At 37.3% G+C, this 21,333-nt stretch overlaps 2 protein-coding genes across 2 annotated transcripts in view; one reads left to right on the top strand and one right to left on the bottom strand.

The window, feature by feature from the left end:
* Positions 1 to 14,138, bottom strand: part of LOC124554872 — a 40,184-nt gene extending 26,046 nt beyond the window's left edge. Inside the window, exon 1 of the mRNA XM_047128540.1 lies at positions 13,954 to 14,138. Within this exon, the coding sequence (XP_046984496.1) occupies positions 13,954 to 14,020 (67 nt within the window). The 5' untranslated portion in view covers positions 14,021 to 14,138. The remainder of the gene's footprint in view (positions 1 to 13,953) is intronic.
* Positions 14,139 to 14,443: 305 nt separating this feature from the next.
* Positions 14,444 to 21,333, top strand: part of LOC124556360 (integral membrane protein GPR155) — a 179,626-nt gene continuing 172,736 nt past the window's right edge. Inside the window, exon 1 of the mRNA XM_047130326.1 lies at positions 14,444 to 14,560. Within this exon, the coding sequence (XP_046986282.1) occupies positions 14,559 to 14,560 (2 nt within the window). The 5' untranslated portion in view covers positions 14,444 to 14,558. The remainder of the gene's footprint in view (positions 14,561 to 21,333) is intronic.

Below are 21,333 nucleotides of genomic sequence, written 5' to 3'. Positions count from 1 at the left end.
CTCAGTGATGGAAAAGAACATACGTGTGTGTCTGTACATCGAGACACTCATGAACTATGACAACATTAGCACATTGTGCTTGACAGTTTCTAGTTACTTGAAGATACTCAAGCGCCTTGTACTACACAAGGACTCGCCATAATGGATTCACAGAATGATACCAGTTACATATAAGTTCTCATTCATAACTAAGCAGCAGAGGAAGAAGATTAAAACCAAGAGACTTAAGATTGCAATTCTTTTGTCATGGGCTCTTGGTATTTGTGGTAGGACAGCATTTATTATAGGTGGCTACTACTACAGAAGAAATTTTTATTTGCTTCACATGAGGAGTGATACCTGCTGAAATGGAGTACCAGTCAATGTGCAGATAGCATCTGTGATATGTAATGTATACATCACTATACTGGGTTCAGGCTCATGTGACTATTTACAACTCCAAATAGTCTCAGAAGTGGGCTATTTTGGTCAAATAGCAATGGCTTAATGATATTCAAGTGAGCCATGTTTACCTGTTTTTGAAGTGCCATTATCTATGCAGTCATTATGTCTGGCAGGTGTTTTGTTAAGGCACTATAAGAATTGCATCCAAGTGTCTACAAAATTTGTGCCACCAATGATTAATATTCTATTTGTTTAGATTTGAGTAATTTCATTTGGAAATTACTTGTGCTCAAAACCAGAGCTGCTTATACATATTGGAGCAACACTTGACAATTCAGAGGCTTCCTTTGCCAGATTAGCTGGTTGTTTTTCAAGTAGTTCCTTACAGAGTGGAGGAGTGGCCATGTATGGGGGGGGGGGGGGGGGGGGAAAGTATTCCACTGAACAGATATCTGAATGTTGTGCAGGGGCAATTGAGTTTAGTGAAACTAAACATCTAATTTTTGTTGTTTATAGGTCCCCTAACTCTGACTTCAGAGTATTTCTGCTCAAGCTAGAGAGGGTTCTTGATTCACTTTATGGGTAATTTCATGCAAAATCACCTAGTGGCCATTGCCCTTATGTCACAGATTTTTCTGAAAATTTGGTGTACAAATGTACATAATGAGTTAGGGTTAAAATATTTTTTCTGGATTGTTTTGACCAAAATTGTAATTAGGAGACAATTTTGAAATGTGGGCCCCTTCTACCAACTGGTATTGAGAAACCAAGTGCCTTGTAAGTTCGTAACCACTATAACTTTTTTATTTATGAATCAATTTTATTCAATTTGGTGTCACTGGAAAGTAACAATTTTTATATTATAGCTCTATTCTTTTAAAGTGCTGTGTCTAAGCAACAAATGTTTGCAAATTTGTAATTAATGTAATCTCTCACTTTTTTTTTTTTTTTTTTTTTGCAAATTTCAGGGTTTTAGCAGAATCTCAAGTTTCACCATCTGAATTTTAGTTTCAAATAATTCCTACTGTCATACTTTCCAACATAAAAAAAAAAAAAAATTAAATCAGAAGGGTGTTTGTCCTCTATTGTTAGATCTTATACTTTTTCAATAATGCTGTAATAATTAATTGTTTCAAATAGCTAATCAACAATACATGAAACAACAATTAAAAATTCAGTCTAGCAGGAACACTCACATGCAACAAAGGCTGTGTGTGTGGGCGCACTTTATATACCCGAAGGACCTTTTTGTCTTGATTTTGTGCTGCTTACATAAGCAGCCATTATGCCTGGTAATTAGAGAACACGAAAAAGTTTCAAACCATCCAATTCTTTTCTGCAATATACACAGTTGATTAAAACTCACAATGGAAAACAAATGGTCTTTAGGTTTTGTGTCAGCAGTTGTGTGTCAGAAGAAAAGTAAAAGCAGTGAAGAGCTTGGTGTGACATAAGCAGTGACTGCGCGTGAGATCGCTCTAAGTTTTCATATATTTTTTAGGTTTCAGATATATATTTTAACAGTTTTTGTGATAATATTTACTGTATAAGTGACTAATTAGTGGTTTCTTCATTCACCTCTGCCTTTCTTGTGTTGTGATCTGATATTTGTGAGTGTTTCGTATCGAGCAACTTAACCTCTTACCTGTGTTTACTTCTGCGCTGACCAGTTGCAGCTATAGCGGCACATCGAAAGCTAAGTACTAATTAATTGTTTGTGTATAGTGGTTTATTTAGGAACTTTAGTAGTCTTCAACCGGTGTTCTTGGTGTTTTCTGATGAAATAATTTCAGAAGAAATTTTTGAGAACTGCTTTCAGTTTCGTTACTGTGTCATTAGATGTTTGATTTTCTTTCTGTGTTAGTCTTTTGTTATATTCTCATTTGCTGTTGATTAATACTGTCAATAATAGTAGTTACTTCCTTGTAGAGCAAGTTTGTGATTATTGTAGTCAGTTTTTTAACATCATCTTATTGTCGTAGCGGAACTTAGATACAGTAGTTTTCTTGTTTCAATAACTGTAAAATTTTACCATGAGTGAGAAGTGTGGGCTTTGCCGTAGGTTCGGGAGTAGTGGATTGCGGTGTGAGACTTGTTCGAAGTATTTTCACTTGCAGGGGGGGGGGGGGGATGCAGTGGGCATTCTGGTGAGATCCTCTCCTGGAACTGCAGGTTATGTAGCACGAGTAAGTAGTAAGTTGATAGAGGAGCAGGAGAGTAAGATTTGTGCCCTTCAGGTGCAGTTGAAAAACGCACATGAGCAGCTAGATAGGATGAGGAGGGAGAAGGGGGTTGGGGAATGGGAGCTGGCTGTTGGCAAGAGATCTGCTAGCAGAAGGAGATTTTCAGATAGTTTTAATATTGGTGGTTGCAATAGATATGACCAACTGTCAGAGTCTAGTGGAGAGGAATCTCTAGTAGCTGTAGATATAGGAAGTATGCAGCAGACCTCAGCAGTTACAATGGCTAGGACAGTTGCAAAGTCTAAGATAAAGAAGAAGGTTCTGCTGTTAGGTAGTTCTCGTGGTAAAGGTGTAGGCCAGCAGTTGCAGGAAATGTTGGGGAGTGAGTACCAGTTCACCAGCATTGTGAAGCCTAATGCAGGATTGGCTCAGGTGACTGTTAACATAGGGAAGTTATGTAGGGATTTTACTAAAGAGGATCAGGTAGTGATTGTGGGTGGGGCTGGTAATAGTATTGATAGGGATGGGGAGTATGACATAGATGGTGACTTGGAAAAGATAGCCACTCAGACTGGAAACACGAATGTGCATTTTGTGAAACTGTTTCAGCGTCACGATCGGCCTCATCTTAATACAGCCGTCAGGTGTAATAACAAGAGACTTCCGGGGGGTGCACTGATGACAGAAGGCATGGCTCACATTTCAGTGGTGTCTGAGTCTATCAGCAGGATGGGTTTCACTAGACACAGCCTGCACCTCAACAGGTATGAGAAGGGGAGGTTGGCAAAGCTTTTAGGTGACAGCATAGGTGGGGTTGGTGGGATCACTCATGGGAAAATTACTGCAGTAGTGGGTGTTGGAGCTGCACCTTTTTTAGATTGAAGTCAGCTGATAGGTATTCCTGCTTAAGGGAAGTCTCTCTAACAAGGGAATCACTTTTCACAAAGCTTAGGTATCCGAGTAATGAGGGAATTAGTATATTTCATCAAAATATACAAGGTATTAGAGATAAAGTTAGTGAACTGCTTATAGATGTTGACTCAAATTATTGGTATATCTGAACACTTCTTAAGTAAGGAGATAATTCAGAGGCTTCCGTTACCAGGATACAGGTTGGCTGGCAGCTTTTCGAGGAGCTCTTTGCGGTGTGGGGGAGTAGCCATGTATATGAAAAACGGCATCCCATTTGAGTCAATTGATGTTTCAAAGTACTGCACTGAAAAGGTGTTTGAATGTTGTGCAGGTGTGGCTAAATTTAACGGAGCTAAACTTCTAACTGTTGTTATTTATAGATCCCCAGACTCCGATTTCACAACATTTTTGCTAAAGCTAGAGGAGGTTCTTGGTTCACTTTATAGGAAATACAAAAAGTTAGTTATATGTGGTGACTTCAATATTAATTGTATAAGTGATTGTGCAAGGAAGAGGATGCTGGTAGACCTCTAATTCATATAATCTCATGCAAACCGAATTCTTTCGAACGAGAGCGCAAGGGAACAGTAGAACAACCACAGACAACATTTTTGTTCATTCCTCATTACTAGAAGGGCATTCTGTTAGCAAAAAGGTGAATGGCCTTTCAGATCATGATGCACAAATTTTAACTTTAAAAGATTGTTTTGCTGCAACACATGTTAAATATAGTCATCAGCTGTTCAGGAAAGCTGATCCAGTTGCTGCAGAGACCTTTGTAAACCTTATAAAGGAACAAGAGTGGCAAGATGTTTATAGCGCTGATAATTGTAGACGATAAATATAATGCCTTTCTCAAGACTTTTCTCATGCTCTTTGAAAGTTGCTTTCCGTTAGAACGTTTAAAACAGGGTACTAGCACAAGCAGGCAGCCTGGGTGGCTGACTAGAGGGATAAGAATATCTTGTAGAACAAAGTGGCAATTATATCAAAACGTTAGAAACAGTCAAAATCTAAATGCAGCAGCCCATTACAAACAGTATTGTAAGGTGCTTAAAAATGTTATTAGGATGGCAGAAAGTATGTGGTATGTAGATAGAATAGCTAAGCCTCAGGATAAAATTAAAACCATATGGTCAGTCGTAAAGGAAATTGCTGCTCTGCAGAGACAGGTCGAGGATATAGGATCAGTGCGTAGTGGGAATGTCCGTGTTACTGATAAGTCGCATATATGTACAGTATTTAATAATCACTTTCTGAATATAACAGGTGAACTAAATAGAAACCTAGTCCCAACAGGGAATGGTATAGCGCTCTTAGAAAAAAGTGTTCCGAGACTGTTACCTGAAATGCTCCTCCATGATACTGACAAGAGGGAAATTGAGTTAATAATTAAATCACTAAAGACCAAGAACTCTCATGGATATTGAGAGTGGTAGTGATGTTCAGTCCCAATGGGGCACTGATAAGTGGGGTGTTCCCCAAGGGTCGGTGCTGGGGCCACTGCTGTTTCTTATTTATATAAATGATATGCCTTCTTGTATTACAGGTGATTCAAAAATATTTCTGTTTGCTGATGACACCAGCTTGGTAGTGAAGGATCTTGTGTGTAATATTGAAACAGTATCAAATAATGTAGTTCATGAAATAAGTTTGTGGCTTGTGGAAAATAATTTGATGCTAAATCACAGTAAGACTCAGTTTTTACAGTTTCTAACTCACAATTCAACAAGAACCGATATTTTGATCAGACAGAACGGGCATATTTATAAGTGAGACGGAACAGTTAAAGTTCCTAGGCGTTCGGATAGATAGTAAGCTGTTGTGGAAAGCCCATGTCCAGGATCTCGTTCAGAGGCTAAATGCTGCTTTATTTACCATTAGAACACTATCTGAAATAAGTGACACTTCAACACGAAAAGTAGTCTACTTCGCATATTTTCATACGCTTATGTCATATGGTATTATTTTTTGGGGTAATTCTTCTGATTCAAAAAGGGTATTTTTGGCTCAAAAACGGGCTGTTCGAGCTGTGTGTGGTGTAAGTTCGAGAACGTCTTGTCGACCCCTATTCAATAGTCTGGGAATTCTGACATTGCCCTCACAGTATATATTTTCTTTAATGTCGTTTGTTGTTAGCAATATTAGCTTATTACCAAGAGTTAGCAGCTTTCACCCAGTTAATACTAGGCAGAAATCCAATCTGGATGTGGAATGCACTTCCTTGATTCTTGTGCAGAAAGCAGTGCAGTATTCTGCTGTATCCATTTTCAATAAGCTACCACAAGACCTCAAAAATCTCAGCAGTAGCCCAAACACTTATGTCTAAACTGAAGAGTTTCCTCATGGCTCACTCCTCCTATTCTGTCGAGGAGCTCCTGGAAGAGCTGAAACATTAAGCAAATTTCAGTGTTACATTGTTGATTTTCTTTTTTTAAACTTACGAATTGTCGCCTGAATATGTTTCTTATATTTCATTTTATCTGTTTCTACTATCGTGTTGTAATTTCATGTATCGACTTGTTCCATGACCATGGAGACTTCTTAATTTGGTCCCACAGAACAATAAATAAATAAATAAATAAATAAAAATAAAGATATGTCAAGCTTGAATCAAGCTGATATTGAATTATTGAAGCTAAGAAGCACCTGTGAAAATATTGAGAGAGTTTGTTCTTCTCACAAAAGGCTGTATTTGGGAACATTTGAAGACAAAGAATTTGCTGTGACCCTTTTAAGAAGGATGATGAAAAGACTGCTAAGAAATCTTTGAAACCTATTTCTTTAACCATGGAAAGGAAATATAAAACCCTTGGACTTATCCCAGGTACCAAGCTGTGCATAACATGCCGTAAGGACATTTTATCTCCTATGGGGGATGACCTTCCAGGGATGGATGAATGTGAAGTTGAAGATCAAGAATACACACCAGATCCATCTACAGCTCTTCAAAACTCAATGAAAGTTGTGAATTACTTGAAATTTCACCATTTAAGGTTACCAAGAGAGCACCAGACAGGCGTCCAGAATACATTCGATCCAAGTCTCGTCACTTAGCTTTAAAAATCCAGCAAACAACATCAGAAGTGCTACATGTTCCAGTGAAAAATGTGTCTGAAGAAACGGGCAGTGCTGAATGTACAGAGTAATATTTTAATGCAAAAACTTAGAGAAATTCAGCAGAAGTTCTGTTAAAGAAAAACTACAAATACTTACCTTAGCACCAGCTTCATGGAGTACAGAAAAAATCCAAATGTTTTTTAACACTACCGAATACATGGTAAAGAAATCTAGGGTATTGCTAAAAGAAGATGGTATTTTGTCAAAAGGGAGTTATAAAGTGGGAAACAGAATAGGTACGGATGTGAAAAAACGTGTCCAGAATTTTTACTGTGAAGATGATATAAGTCACCCCTTCAGAAATGGCAAAAGAGTGTATAAGACAAAAAGACTAAATTTGCATAATCTGAAAGATGTATACTTAGCTTTCAGAGAAAAATACCCTGAAGATAAAATTGGCTTTACTAAATTTTGTGAACTTAGGCCAAAAGAATGTGTTACTGTAAACAGTTGTGGACTGCATAACTGTATGTGTATGCATGTAACACCAAAATGTAAAACTGTTAATGCATGCTGCACATGTGAAAGAATCGTACACTGAACTTCTAAGAAACTTGTGTGCAATCTGGGAAATGAGGAGTGCATGCTGCATTGCTGTTCTTGGTGTCCTGACGAATATGAACTGTGGAATGTTTTAATGGAGGTGGAGTCCTTACAAGATTGTAACAATGTTGTATTCAAACAATGGATCCAAACTGATCGACCTACACGAGACATTAATGAAGACAACCGATGAATTTGTCGAGTATCTCATGCAAAAACTTCAAAACTTAACACATCATATGTATCAAAATCTGAGTCACTACTTCAAATCAAGCAAAGAAACCCTCCCTGATACTACATGGATACTACATGCATCATAGTGGATTTTGCAGAAAACTATACCTGTTTGCTTCAGGATGCTGCACAAGGATTTCACTGGCAGAACATTCAAGTCACCCTTCGTCCTTTTGTGGTGTACTTTAAAAACAGATGATTGCATTAAGTCAATGTAATTGTGTTGTATAAGTGACTGTTTGCAGAATGATACAAACACATTCTATGTATTCCAGAAGACTGCTCTAACTTATGTATTGGAACAATTACCACACACCCAACGTGTTATGTACTTCAGTGATGGCAGTTCTGCACAATATAAAAACTTAAAGAACTGTTTAAATTTGTGCCATCACAAGCAAGATCATGGAGTAACTGCAGAATGGAATTTTTTTTGTCACTACTCATTACAAATATGCACGTGATGGAGTTGATGGTACTATTAAATGTTTAGCAACAAGAGCAAATTTACAGCATCCATGTCACAAACAATATGAGACTGGTTCTACCATTCCTGGGTTGTCACTTTTTCAAACCACTGAATGAAAATAAGTTGCTGATAAAGTGTGTTTCATCATCTACTAAATTCATTCAAGTTCCTTTTCGAATTCAAAACACTGCCTCTAACACAATTAAAGAAGAAACATGTGCCACAGCTATCTACGATAATCAGTGGTGGCTTGGAAAAATTCTAGAGATAAGTGAAGCGCACAGAGATGCAAAAGTCAAGTTCATGAGTCCAAGTAGCCCTTCCTCAAGTTATTCACGGCCACTTCACACTGATGTTTGCTGGATACCTTATGAAAACATTTTAATGACTTTGCCTGCTCCTAGTGCAACCACAAGTACTAGTTGTTTATATACTTTTGAATCAGACATAATATTGTCCATTGAAAATTTGTTTGAAAGAATGAATGCTTTTTAGAGTTTTATGAATGTGTTTTATGAGAACTGATCATAATTTGTGACCACTAGGTAAGAGTCACAAAATGAAACTTGTATATTATTATTTATATTCTTTCTCTTTTAAATGATTAAACAGAATAAACGCCCTTCTGATTTTTTTAATGTTGAAATGTATGACTACAGGAATTCTTTGAGACAAAATTTAAAATGGTGAAACTTGTGATTTTGATGAAAAAAATTCATGAAGTTTGTAAAAAAATTTTTTTTTTGAAAAGTGGCTTTAATTACAGATTTGCACATATTTATATGCACAGTTGCAGCATTTTTATAGTTTAGTGATAGTTGGTCCTTTTATCTTTCTAATGACAACAAATTGAATAAAATCGATTTATAAATAAGGGAGTTATAGTAGTTAAAAGCTTTCAACCTACCATTTGTACTGACACCAGATGGAGAAAATGCCAGACATTTCAAAATGGCCCCCCTGACTAAGTTTTGATCTAAAAAAATTTATTTTATCACTTTCTATTTATGTACTTTCTTACATCAAATTTTCTCAAATACCTGTGACATGATGACAACGAGATTTCTTTAATTTGGGTGATTTTAAATGAAATGAACCTTTTAGCAAGTACCAGAAATTAGTGATATGTTGTGATTTCAATATTAATTTTGTATATGATTGTGGAAGAAAAAGGATGTTGATAGATCTCCTAAATTCATACGATCTGATGCAGACTGTATTTTCTCCAACTAAGGTGCAGGGGAACAGTAGCACAGCCATTGACAATATTTTTATTTATTCTTCATTTCTAGATGGGCATTCTGTTAGTAGAAGGGTGAATCAGACCATGATGCACAAATTTTAACACTAAAAGGTTTCTGCAGTCAAGCAAATGTCACATGTAATCACGAACTATTTCAGAAAGTTAATCCAACAGCAATAGCGAGTTTTTTAAACCTCGTCAAAGAACAAGAGTGGTAGGATGTCTACAGTGCTGATAACTTAGATGATAAATACAATGCTTTCCTTAACATGTTCCTCATGCTCTTTGAGAGTTGCTTTCCATTAGAACATTCATTTTACTAGCAGTAAAAGGCAGCCCGGTATTGACTAGTGGGATAAGGATATCATGTAGAACAAAATGGGAATTACATCACAATGTTAGACGTAGTCACAATCAAGCTACAGTGGCCCATTACAAATAGTATTGTAAGGTGCTTAGAAATGTTATCAGGAAGGCAAAGAGTATGTGCTATGCAAATAGAATAGATAATTCACAGGGTAAAATTAAAACCATATGGACAGTTGTGAAGGAAGTGTCTGGTCAGCAGCACAAGGTTGACGACACAGTCAGTTCATAATAAAAATACTTATGTTACTGATAAATCAGATATATGTACAGTATTTAACAATCATTTTCTGAGCATTGCTAGTGAATTAAATTAAAAAATTAGTTTCTACAGGGAATTGTATAACTCTCATGGATAATGGCTTTCTGGGACCGATGTCTGAAATACTCCTCTGTGATATAGACAATAATTAAATCACTGAAGAGTAAGGACTCTCGTGGATATGATGGAGTGCCTAGCAGAATATTAAAGTACTGTGCTGCACATGTTAGCCCTGTGTTTAGCCACATTTGTAATTTTTCCTTTAGGAATGGTCAGTTTCCTGAATGATTAAAGTGCTCAGTAGTAGAGTCACATTATAAAAAGGGAGAAAGGTATAATGTAGACAATTTTAGATCTATTTCTATGCCATCAGTGTTTGCTAACGTAATTGAAAAGGCCGAGTATGTAAGGATAACTCTAACATTTTATATCACACGATTTACTATCAAATGTACAGTTCGGCTTTAGAAGTCGTTTAACAACTGAAAATGCTATATTCTCTTTTCTCTGCGAGGTACTGGATGGATTAAAGAAAAGGTTTTGACACTAGGCATATTTCTTGATTTAACTAAGGTGTTTGTTTGTGTTGATCACAAAACATTGTTCCACAAGTTGGACCATTATGGAATACTGGGAGTAAATCACAGTTGGTTTAACTCATACTTTAACAACAGACAGCAAAAGGTCATTATTCGCAGTGTTTAGAGTGGTGGTGATGTGGGGTCTGAATGGTGTATGGTCAAATGGAGGGGCGGGGGGGGGGGGGGAGGGGGGGGCGCAGTAATCAGTGTTACGGACACTCCTGTTCCTTATTTATATAAGTGATGTGCCCTCTAGTATTACGGATAACTCTAAAATATTTGTTTTGCTGATGACACTAGCTTGGTAGTAAAGGACACTGTGTGCAACACTGGCTCAGATCAGTTTCAAATAGTGCAGTTCATGGCTTGTAGAAAATGAACAAACAATAAATCACAAAAAGACTCAGTTTTTACAATTTCTAACACACAGTTCAACAAAACCCGATCTTTCAATTTCACAGAATTGGCATATGATTAGTGAAACCGAACAGTTGAAATTTCTAGGTGTTCAGATAGATAGTAAACTGTCATAGAAAGCCCATGTCCAGGATTTTGTTCATTGACTTAAATGCTGCCATTTTTACTATTAGAATACTGTCCAGAGTAAGTGATTGTTTGACATGAAAATTAGTCTACTTTGCTCATTTTCATTCGCTTATGTCATACGGTATTAAATTTTGGGGTAACTCTTCCTATTCTAAAAGGATATTTTTGGCTCAAACTGGCAGTTTGGGCAATAAGTGGTGTAAGTTCGCAAACCTCTTGTCGATCCATGTTCACTTGTCTGGATATTTTGACACTGGCCCCTCAATATACATATTCTTTACTGTCATTTCTTGTTAACAATATCAAACTTACAACCATGAATAAGCAGCTTTCACCCAGTTAATACTCAACAGAACTCTTGTGCAGAAAGGTGTGCAGTATACTGCTGCATCCATTTTCAATAAGCTGCCACAAGAATTAAAAAATCTTAGCAGTAATCCACACACTTTCAAACTGAAACTGAAGAGTTTCCTCGTGGGTCACTCCTGGCGAGAAGTTCCTTGAAAAATTAAGCTGATTCTTCGTTATATTGGAGATTCTGTTTACTTAAACTTATGGATTGACTTTTTTTGGGTTCATAAACATTTTATCTGTTATTACTTTTATGTTGTAATTTCATGTACTGACTCGTTCCATGACCTTTGAGATTTGCTTCTCAATTAGGTCCTACAGAAATCGACATGTAAATAAATAAAACAGATTTTCCATGCACTCCATAAAGTCCGTTTTGGATGGACAGTTACACAGATACTATAATCACCTGTCTTTACAGGACATCTGTTCTTTAACTAATTACACACCACTCCGTTCATCTTCTCTTTAAGTCGGGGAGTTTGTTTCTTATGGAATGTATTATCACTTACTTTGATATTAATTTTAATTTACATATTTTCTGGTATATGCATAAGGTGTATTTTATCCTTATTTGTTTTTAAGCATGTTTCATTAAACTGAGAACAATGGGCTCTGTAACTTCAGTATAAGAACATGAAAGTGAATAATGTGACACAAAAATGGTGTTTTGAAGGCAGAAGAGACTTATAAATGGCAGAGATGCAAATAAACACAGTGCATAATTAACCTGAATACTGAACACACTGGGATACTTTGTACAGCTTATATATATTTGAAAAATGTCATTTCAGCCATCAAGAACTGCTGACAAATTACTTATTTGAAGACCAGTTTGATCTCTGTGTGTGTAATGTTATTTCCAACAGCCTACATGACATTACTGTGGCAGCAAATAACATAAAATGCCATTCTGTGTCAACTGTCAAACTTTGTCTATTCTTATAATCAGGCCCAAAATTTTCACTTACAGTGACTCAACAGAGTATGTATTGCCATGTAGGCTGCTGTAAATATGTTTCAGATTCCTGAATATGATATGAAGACCAGAACTGGTTGTTAATGAATGTTTTTTGCCAGCAGCTCTTGGCAGCTGAAATGTCACTTATTCAAACACTGGGATAGCACTGACACACTTCTCCATAACAACCTGACGTAAGAAATTGTCGAATGGTTGCAATAAAGCACAGCAAATATAAGTACTTGGAAGCTGTGTTTACTTTTGGCAGTTTGTTCATGTGATGCAAAAATGCTACCATTATTAACATTACACGACAATCCCTGGGAAGGGGGGCGGGGGTGAAGGACACGGACCTCATTTAATGCTTTAACTAAAATCATAAGTTTTAAAAATATTCCACCAACAAATTAAGAGTTTTTCCAGTAGCTTTATACTGACGCATAGCTTCCTTATGATCACGTTATTACCTGCCAAGCTAACCTAGACTTCGGGTCACGATACATGTAAGTCTGCCCCATAATCAAGATTTCTGGGATTAAATTCAGTTTTCATTGCATAGACCCAAAAAATGAGAGATTCTCGTTGGTGTGGAACATGTCAAAGTATAATATAAAACATTTGCATATAACACTTGCTACTCTGATCATTTGTCAGGAGATACTTGAAAACAAGTTAATACAATGCAATAAACTGCGACAGCTAATACTACAGAATTAACACACTGTCAGAATGAAAGACTTTTATCCACTCTTAATAAATTTATCATATGCGGAATACCTAATCTTGACTGTTGTGACCAAGTGTTGTCAAAACTGAAATGTAACATATTTTTACTTAAGCTGATTTAACAGTCTCTGTTAAGATATTCATCTATGGCGTAGAACGAGTTGCCTATAAAAAAGTCTTTCAAACTCTGTTTAAACCGTGCTTTATCTGAAACCAAGTTTTTAATGGTTTATTAAAAATGTGTGTTCCAGAATATTGGAGCCCTTTTAGGACCAAGGTAGGCCTAAGTGATTTTAGGCCTTTTCATAGATTTTTCTTATACCTAGTGTACTGAGCTATTGGTTGGAAATAGAGATGTATTACTTGCAACAAATTTCATTAAGGAATAAATATACTGAGAAGCAGTGGTTAGAATACAAAGTTCCTTGAACAGCTTTCTACAAGATGTTCTTGAATTTGGGAGGGGCGGTAATTTCACAATACTCTAAGCCAAAAACTCTGCAGACATAACATATTACGCATCAAATAAAGACTTCAAGATAATACCAAAGCTGCTTCATTACAAATAACTTATTGCCAAGTGATTAAATATTATATTTTGTTTTATTTTTGAGATTCGTTGGGGTTACGGACTCGCCGTCATTTTACAATGATGACGCGAGAATATTAACTGAGTGATAACAGCAATAGAAAACTATATAGGCTGATACGAACTAGGCCTACAAGTACTCAACAGTCATAACTGAAGTCATCAAATTTTCACTGATAACTACTGGTCACAATGGAGACACTATCTCTCTGGCTCCCTTCGAAATTATAGTGTGCAACATTGGAAAGCCGCGATGTTTTAATACCACTACTGCAAAGCTGCTTACTTCACTACAAATTACTCTCCAAGTTACCAAATCTGTAATAAGAACTTACAGCTGCGATGGCTAAAGCAATTTCATATTATGAAACAAGTGTAGTGATTCCTAAGGCAATAACGATTACCGTATAATTACACATCCCGCCATACAAAAATTCGTTACTTGCTAAACTTTGCCCCTGAAAAACTTCAGTAATAACATACCAAAAAATATAACAGCAGAGTCTGTGGTAGCAAATAACAGAGCTGCGTAAAACACAATCGCAAACATTTTGCTTCCCCTTCTACACCGCTCTTCTGACTTGACGTCTATCAACTACACACATACAACATACACCGGTTATCCACCGGCCAATCCTTTGTATCTGTAACTATAAACATCATACATCTCCAGTGGCGCCAACATACGCGGTTAGATCAAGGTACAGCTCTAGGGTCGTCAAGATAATCTTTGGTTCGAGCTGTCACATGCAAATGTTTTGATTGACGCTGCACTCCGGCTGCAGTATTGAGGTATGGGGGGTAGGTGAAGTTATCAAAACTGTCGTGAGGCAAATTGAATTGTTTACTATTAAAAATATATTGGTGAATTTTATTCCTCGCGACACCGCAGTTGTTAGTGGTGCATTTAAGATATTTTAATGTCGATCAAGTGTTTTGTGGCACCAACAAAGCGTTAGAGTTCTTGATATCTGCCTCATGTCAGGAAAACATCTATTATTCGGAAGACTAAGTGACTTCGAGGTCTTACTTCTTAAGGAAGGTAGCAGGCTAGGCATAGGTTTTTGAGAAACATCTGGGCAAGTGTCATGTGAGTTGAAACTTCGTTGTTCTTTCTCTGCCCCCCCCCCCTCCACCCCCCCCCCCACCGGCCGTCTTCCACCCCCCCCCCTCCCCCCTGGGAACAGACCGTGTTTACACATTTGACTAACTCAGATTCCCATTCCTTTAGTAAAGATGTACTATTTCTTCAAACAAAAGTAATTGCTTTTTTATACTAGTTATGTGTTGTGTTGCATGTATACTCATTATTTTCACTACACTAAGCAAGTGTAACTATAGTTTTTTTAAAAGGTAGATACAGCACTGACCGATATGAAGTTTACATTCTGACACTTTAATGGTTCTATCTTAATTTATAATTGTGTTGTTTGTGTGTTCGATGGACCATGCCCACACTATCTGCCTGTTATACAGTTACATTTGTTTGTTTGTTTTTCCTGTGGTCATTTTGCACTGTGGTATTGTACTCATAGAAAATATTAATATTAATTACTGCTGACAACTTCTGTCACAAATACATTACATTCTCAGTTTATTTAAAACTTCATGCAGCATTAATCTATTCCATATACATGCACACTAGGTGTTGTGTATTTTAAAATGTATTGAAGTTTACATTACAGTCATCTTGCATTTGCCAGTGATGTCATTATATGAGGTCTGGGTGAGATGGGCATGTGACAGTTTGTGTGTTGATGAAGCCAAGAAATGTGTCACAAAAACAAGCACTTTTTAAAAATGATTGTTGTTGTGACAGAGTTATCTGTGGTATAGCGTATGGATTAATTGTATTTTGATCATGCTTTACCAATTACTGTCAGGCTACTTTCCTGCATAGCCTAGACCTTGAGCTATGCTAGAGGTGAATATCTCCGCATTTCTAAAATTTCGCAGTCATGATCATTGGCTTCACCAACTCATAACAAAACTGTCACCTTCCAATATAACCTAGGTTGTGAGCTATGCTACAGATAAGTCTGCTCCCATAATCCATATTCCGAGCACTAATATAGACACAAAAGAAATACAGCCATTGTTCTGTTCTCTTTCTGTTTGTGCAAATATGACGTCACATCCCATCATCATTGTCATGGGATGAAAGTGATATCTAATATTGGTAGGTTCAGTTGACCCATATTTACATTCCCAATAAAAATTCCTGCTCACTGTGGAAAAAATATTCCTGCCCAAAACACCTGTATCCTTGTGGGGTTCCAATACTCTTATGGTTATAATATATGTGATTGTATGACCTCATGGTTGCTTCACTGATTGAGTGTGTCATTGGTCAAAGCTCTTGGCATATATTGTGCTATTCAATGGTTCCATTTACACCACCTCCATTTGACAATGTTCAATCATACAAACTTTAATATATATTCCTTGCTGCACCAAGTTGGTTTACAAAAACTTACTAACAACAAGCTTTAAATTTTGTTTCTTTTTTTCAATCTTATATGCAGTGTGGCAATGTGGTGTTAATTGTGATTCTGGTTTAGCATGTATTTCTCTGTAGCCTTTTTAGCCCTCCTACATATAATGCTGTACAGTTGTATATATTGTAACCGTGATCATTATTTACAGTTGTAGTGAAGTGACGCTGACCTTGCCATGTACCCCTTCTAACATGAGACAGTGTACTGTGTAGATAAAATACTTTGGTCACTGGATATCTTTTTACTGTGTGGCCTACAGTAATTTGGAACATATGGAATTAGATCCAGGACATTTAACTAGTTTCCGTATCATATAAGCCCTGTGAATCTGCTGATAGTGGTTCTGGGAATTAGCTACACTTAGCTCACAACTAACAGGCTGACTCTTAATTGCAGTGTCCGATTCCACCCTTGTGCTTTGACCCATGAAATCATCAGTATGCTGGAAACAGCTACTTGCAGCTTATACAAAATGATGACATTGACATCACTACATAAACATGCCAACAAACAAGAACACAAATAAAAATGACACAATAATGCCTCACTCCAAAATTAAAATAAAACTAACCGGACAACTATCAAAAATTGGGGTTTAGGGTGTGGACAAGATAAATATACAAGAATAAAAGAACACTGCCCCATCCCAAAACAAATAATATATAAAAAAAAATTACAGAATTCTGCTACACCAACAAAACCGTAGGAATTGGACACTGTCTTTGACCTATATAACTCAACCACAGGTACAGATACCAAAAACCGGCATCTACAACCCCAAAAAGTAGAATAAAAGATTTCCCTTGACCTATATAACTCAACCACAGCTGTCGATAACAAAAAACCAACATCTACAACTATGAAAAGTGGAACCAAAACCCCAACAACTCAAAAACCCAAATACCCTATATTCACTACACCAATTAAACCGCAACTTACCTACCATAAATATATACAACAACATAATTTTATAATTACTATAGAATGAAACCAAAACAGAGCGTGCACACACACACACACACACACACACACACACACACACACACACACACACACACGGACAATGCCACATATATATGTCTCTGGCCCAAGCCGCTGGAACTGTCTCGCCAACCTTATGCTGTTGCCACGGACGTGACACCTAACATATTCAGAAATAAGTCCGAACATTTGCAGAAACTGTTTGACAGACATCATATTATCACCCATCTCAGTACATAATGATACACTCATGAACTTTACTGTCATGTACGTACCTAACAAAAAGGCGATTAAAAAAATCAGACTTCTTTCTGCACAAAAAACATCAAACTAATCAGACCTAACAAAAATGCCAAACACATAAAGAAAGAGAAAAAAAAACCTTACTAGCTCACTGAAAACACTTCCTCAACCTATGTTACCATACCAACTACCTAAACTTAAAACCACATTAGCACGATGACAACTAAAACTCATATGAACCCAGTACCACATGTTAAACTCAGCACGTCCACATCCACCACCAGAGGGCACCGAACAATAAAACAACACGACATCTACAAACACAACCAACTCAAAAACTCCATGGCGTAATGTCATCACATGCCACAATACCATTATGTCATGGGTCAAAGCATTCAGATGGAATCTGATGCTTCCATTGACCCAAAACAGTACCTCATGTTTTTTACACGTCAGTTTGTGCGCACAAACACTCAGCTTTCATACAAAGATGCTATGTTTAACTAAGAAGGAGACACCAGATTTATTGGACTGGAGGTAGATTGTAAGTTTTTGTGAAAGTGAATAATTGTAACATCTTGCACAAGCTTATCGTAGCAATTAAAATATTGCTCAAAGGTAGCACCAGTGATAATGGAAACTTATTTCTTTGTCTGCCTTCATTTTATGCACAGAGAAAATTTTAAGGCAAAAATTGAACCAGCCATGCAATACATGGTACTAATTTATGAAGCTCATGTATGCCTCTATTCACCGAGGAGAATACTGGTACTCTATCATTGCAGTATATCTACTTGTGTATGAGATTTGGGGTTGAGAACATGAAGATGTTTAACAGCTGCACCCATTCAGGGAACACAAGGCAATGGAACAATCTGAGTCTTGTGAACCCATCCTTAATTAGAATTATAAAGTTGTCCTGTAATTGACATTATCACTAAGACTTCAACAAAAATTGAGGGTTTAATGGCTAACAACAGTTTTTCAAATTCAAGTAGAAATCGTTTCATTTGTATTGGGAATATATTCACTGTAGGATACCTTAGATCATTTTAATTGTGTTATGGTGCTGTAATACACTGAAATGGAATACTAAGTAGTGCTGTTTGCACAGAAATTTCTTTTAGCAGCAATTGACTTTTCTTTGAAACAATATTGGATGGTTGTGAAAATGAACAAAAGTTTGATATTTCCTTTTTTAACTCTCTGACATTCTATCATAACGTGAAGTTTAATATTTCCTTTTTTAACTCTCTGACATTCTATCATAACGTGATTGGTGGCATATATTTTTGTTCGTATCATCATTTGACATTCTACCACAAAAATATAAAATAAATAACAAGAGGAACTAGAATTTTGTACTAGGCCTACTTACTGCTCTCATTCATTGACGCTGCTAGTGTATTTGTAATATACTGCTGTACTACACTGTTTTGAAATCAACAAGTACATACGTAATTCACAAGTCACCATACAGCCCATGGTAGAAGGTGTCTTGTAGCACTACTAATCATTCTCTTTCCAGTTCCACTTGCAAACTGAGCGAGGGAAAAGTGCCTGTCTATATACTTTCTTACGAGCCCTGATTTCTCTTCCCTTTCAAAATTAATTTACAGACTGTGAATTCCTTGACATCCGCATGAGGTATAACTATACTACCCAACAGTGGTATATGAAAATCTGTGCCAGACCGGTGGACTACAACAAAAGGATGTAGACAGTGTGACATATAGAAGATTGGGTCACTCTGGGCAGTGTGCACAGATAGTGGAAGTAGTTAAGGCGGCTGCTTGCAAAAAATGGAAATGTGGGTTTGAGTCCTGCTCTGACACAAATTTTCATATGTCATTATTGGATAGTATACCTAATACAGCTGATGTAAAGGAATTTACAGTCAGTGAATTAATTCCGAAATATTTTGTACAGCTGTGGATCATCAACAGTGTCTGTTCTTTCAGACATGCACCTAAATTCTATTGTCTTGTCTTCATGCTTCTTATACGAGATGTATGTTAGTGGTAATAGAATTTTATTGTTCTGCAGTCTGTTGCCAATGCCCATTCTCTAAAATTTTTCAGTAGTGTTTCACAAAAAGAACATCATCTTACCTCCAGGCCTATTCATAAATGATAGACAGTTTTCACTCATGAAAATGGTAATATTTTTCAGAAAAATTAATCAGAGCGTATTGTGAAGTCATAGAAACTCCATTCCTTCCATTCAGACTGAACTACAGAAATGTGAGAAGACACTAGGACCTCCACAAGATCCAACAAATGCCTCTGTATAACACCTTACCCCTCCTGACACATACTACTCTGACTTTAATCTACTATCTAAATTATGCAAAGGCAACCATCCTATTGTAGCAGATGATAAAGCTATCAAATGCATCTCAACTATGATAGCTCACTAGCTCCAACATATTATGCATAGCTTTCCAACAAACATAAAAGGATACTATGAAAAACACACACACACACACACACACACACACACACACACATTGGAGTATGTGGTGATTGGGGGAGGGGGGGGGGGGGTAAGAAGGCATGTGGGGCAGGGATGTGGAGGGATAGCAGGATGGGGGTAGGGGTAGGGGTAGGTGTAGTGTTGCTTGTGATAGCATGCAGGGACATGGTGGGGGCAGGAAAGGGCTGCGAGGTGGAGTCGGGTATCTAGGGGGGAGGAGGAGAGGAGTGGAAAAGGATAGAAGTAGAGAAAGGGAAAAAGATTGGTGGGTGCGTCAGTGGAACAGAAGGTCGTGTAGTGCTGTAGTCGGAGCAGGAAAGGGGATAGTAGGTGAACAACAGGGACTAGTGAAGGTTGAGGCTGGAGGTTATGGGAATGTATGATATATTGCAGGGAGAGTTCCCACCTGCACAGTTCTAAATTGCTTGTATCTCTCTGCGCCTGCTTCCTGATAGCTTTGGGTCAGTTGACAGAGGTGCTCATTGAAGAAACACTTCCTTCCATGAAGGTTGCTCCAGTACAAAAGTGGGTGTAATTTTCCATTCATATACACTTAAGAGTTTGAGTTATAGGTGGCTACTAAGTGGGGCAGCATCTTGCCCCAGTTATTGAGCTGGCTATCCACATAACTTGGATGGAATGTATCGATTCATAATGTATAAATCCTGAGGGGTCTACAAAAGTATTTCAACTCAGACATGAAATTAATGCCCTTTTCCATAATAACGGTATCTGTAGTTGTTTGATGATGATGCTGTTGTGTATGGTGAAGTGTTGAAGTTGAGTGACTGTGGGTGGATACAAGATAATTTAGACAAAATTTCTAGTTGGTGTGATGAATGGCAGCTAGCTCTAAATGTAGAAAAATATAAGTTATTGTGGATGAGTAGGAAAAACAAACCCGTAGTGCTCGGATACAGCATTAGTAGTGTCCTAGTTGACACAGGTACGTTGTTTAAATATCTGGGCATTACGTTGCAAAGCTATATGAAGTGGAACGAGTATGTGAGAATTGTGTAGGAAAGCAAATGGTAGACTTCAGTTTATTGGGAAAATTCTAGGAAAGTGCGGTTCATCTGTAAAAGAAACTGCTTGAGTGTTTGGGATCCTCACCTGGTCAGATTACAGGAAGACATGAAAACAATTAGGAGGCAGGTTGCTAGATTTGTTACTGATAGATTTGATCAACCTACAAGTATTATGGAGATGCTTTGTGAGGGAAGATGATGTTCTTTTTGTGGAACACTATTGAGAAAATATGGAGATTCAGAATGTGGAGTTTACTTCAGAACGATTCTACTGCCTTCAATGTACATTTCGCATTAGGATTAGGAGATTCAGAATGTGGAGTTTACTTCAGAACGATTCTACTGCCTTCAATGTACATTTCGTATTAGTATTATGAAGATAATGGAAATTAGGGCTCATAATGAGGCATATAGGCAGCCGTTTCTCCCGTCACTCTATTTGCAGATGCAAATGGAACAGAAAAGGAATTGATTAGTAGTAGTACAAGGTACCCTCCACCATGCACCATATGGTGGCTTGCGGAGTATGTATGTAGATGTAGATGTTGGTTAGATTGTGGTCTTCATGTTTGGAGGAAAGTACCCCTCCCTCCAGTGATTAGTCCTGCAATGTGCTCACACCCTTGCAGCTGTAGAGG

Source organism: Schistocerca americana, chromosome X (genome assembly GCF_021461395.2).
Source record: "Schistocerca americana isolate TAMUIC-IGC-003095 chromosome X, iqSchAmer2.1, whole genome shotgun sequence".
NCBI lineage: Eukaryota > Metazoa > Arthropoda > Insecta > Orthoptera > Acrididae > Schistocerca > Schistocerca americana.
This window is presented reverse-complemented; position numbering and strand designations above follow the sequence as displayed.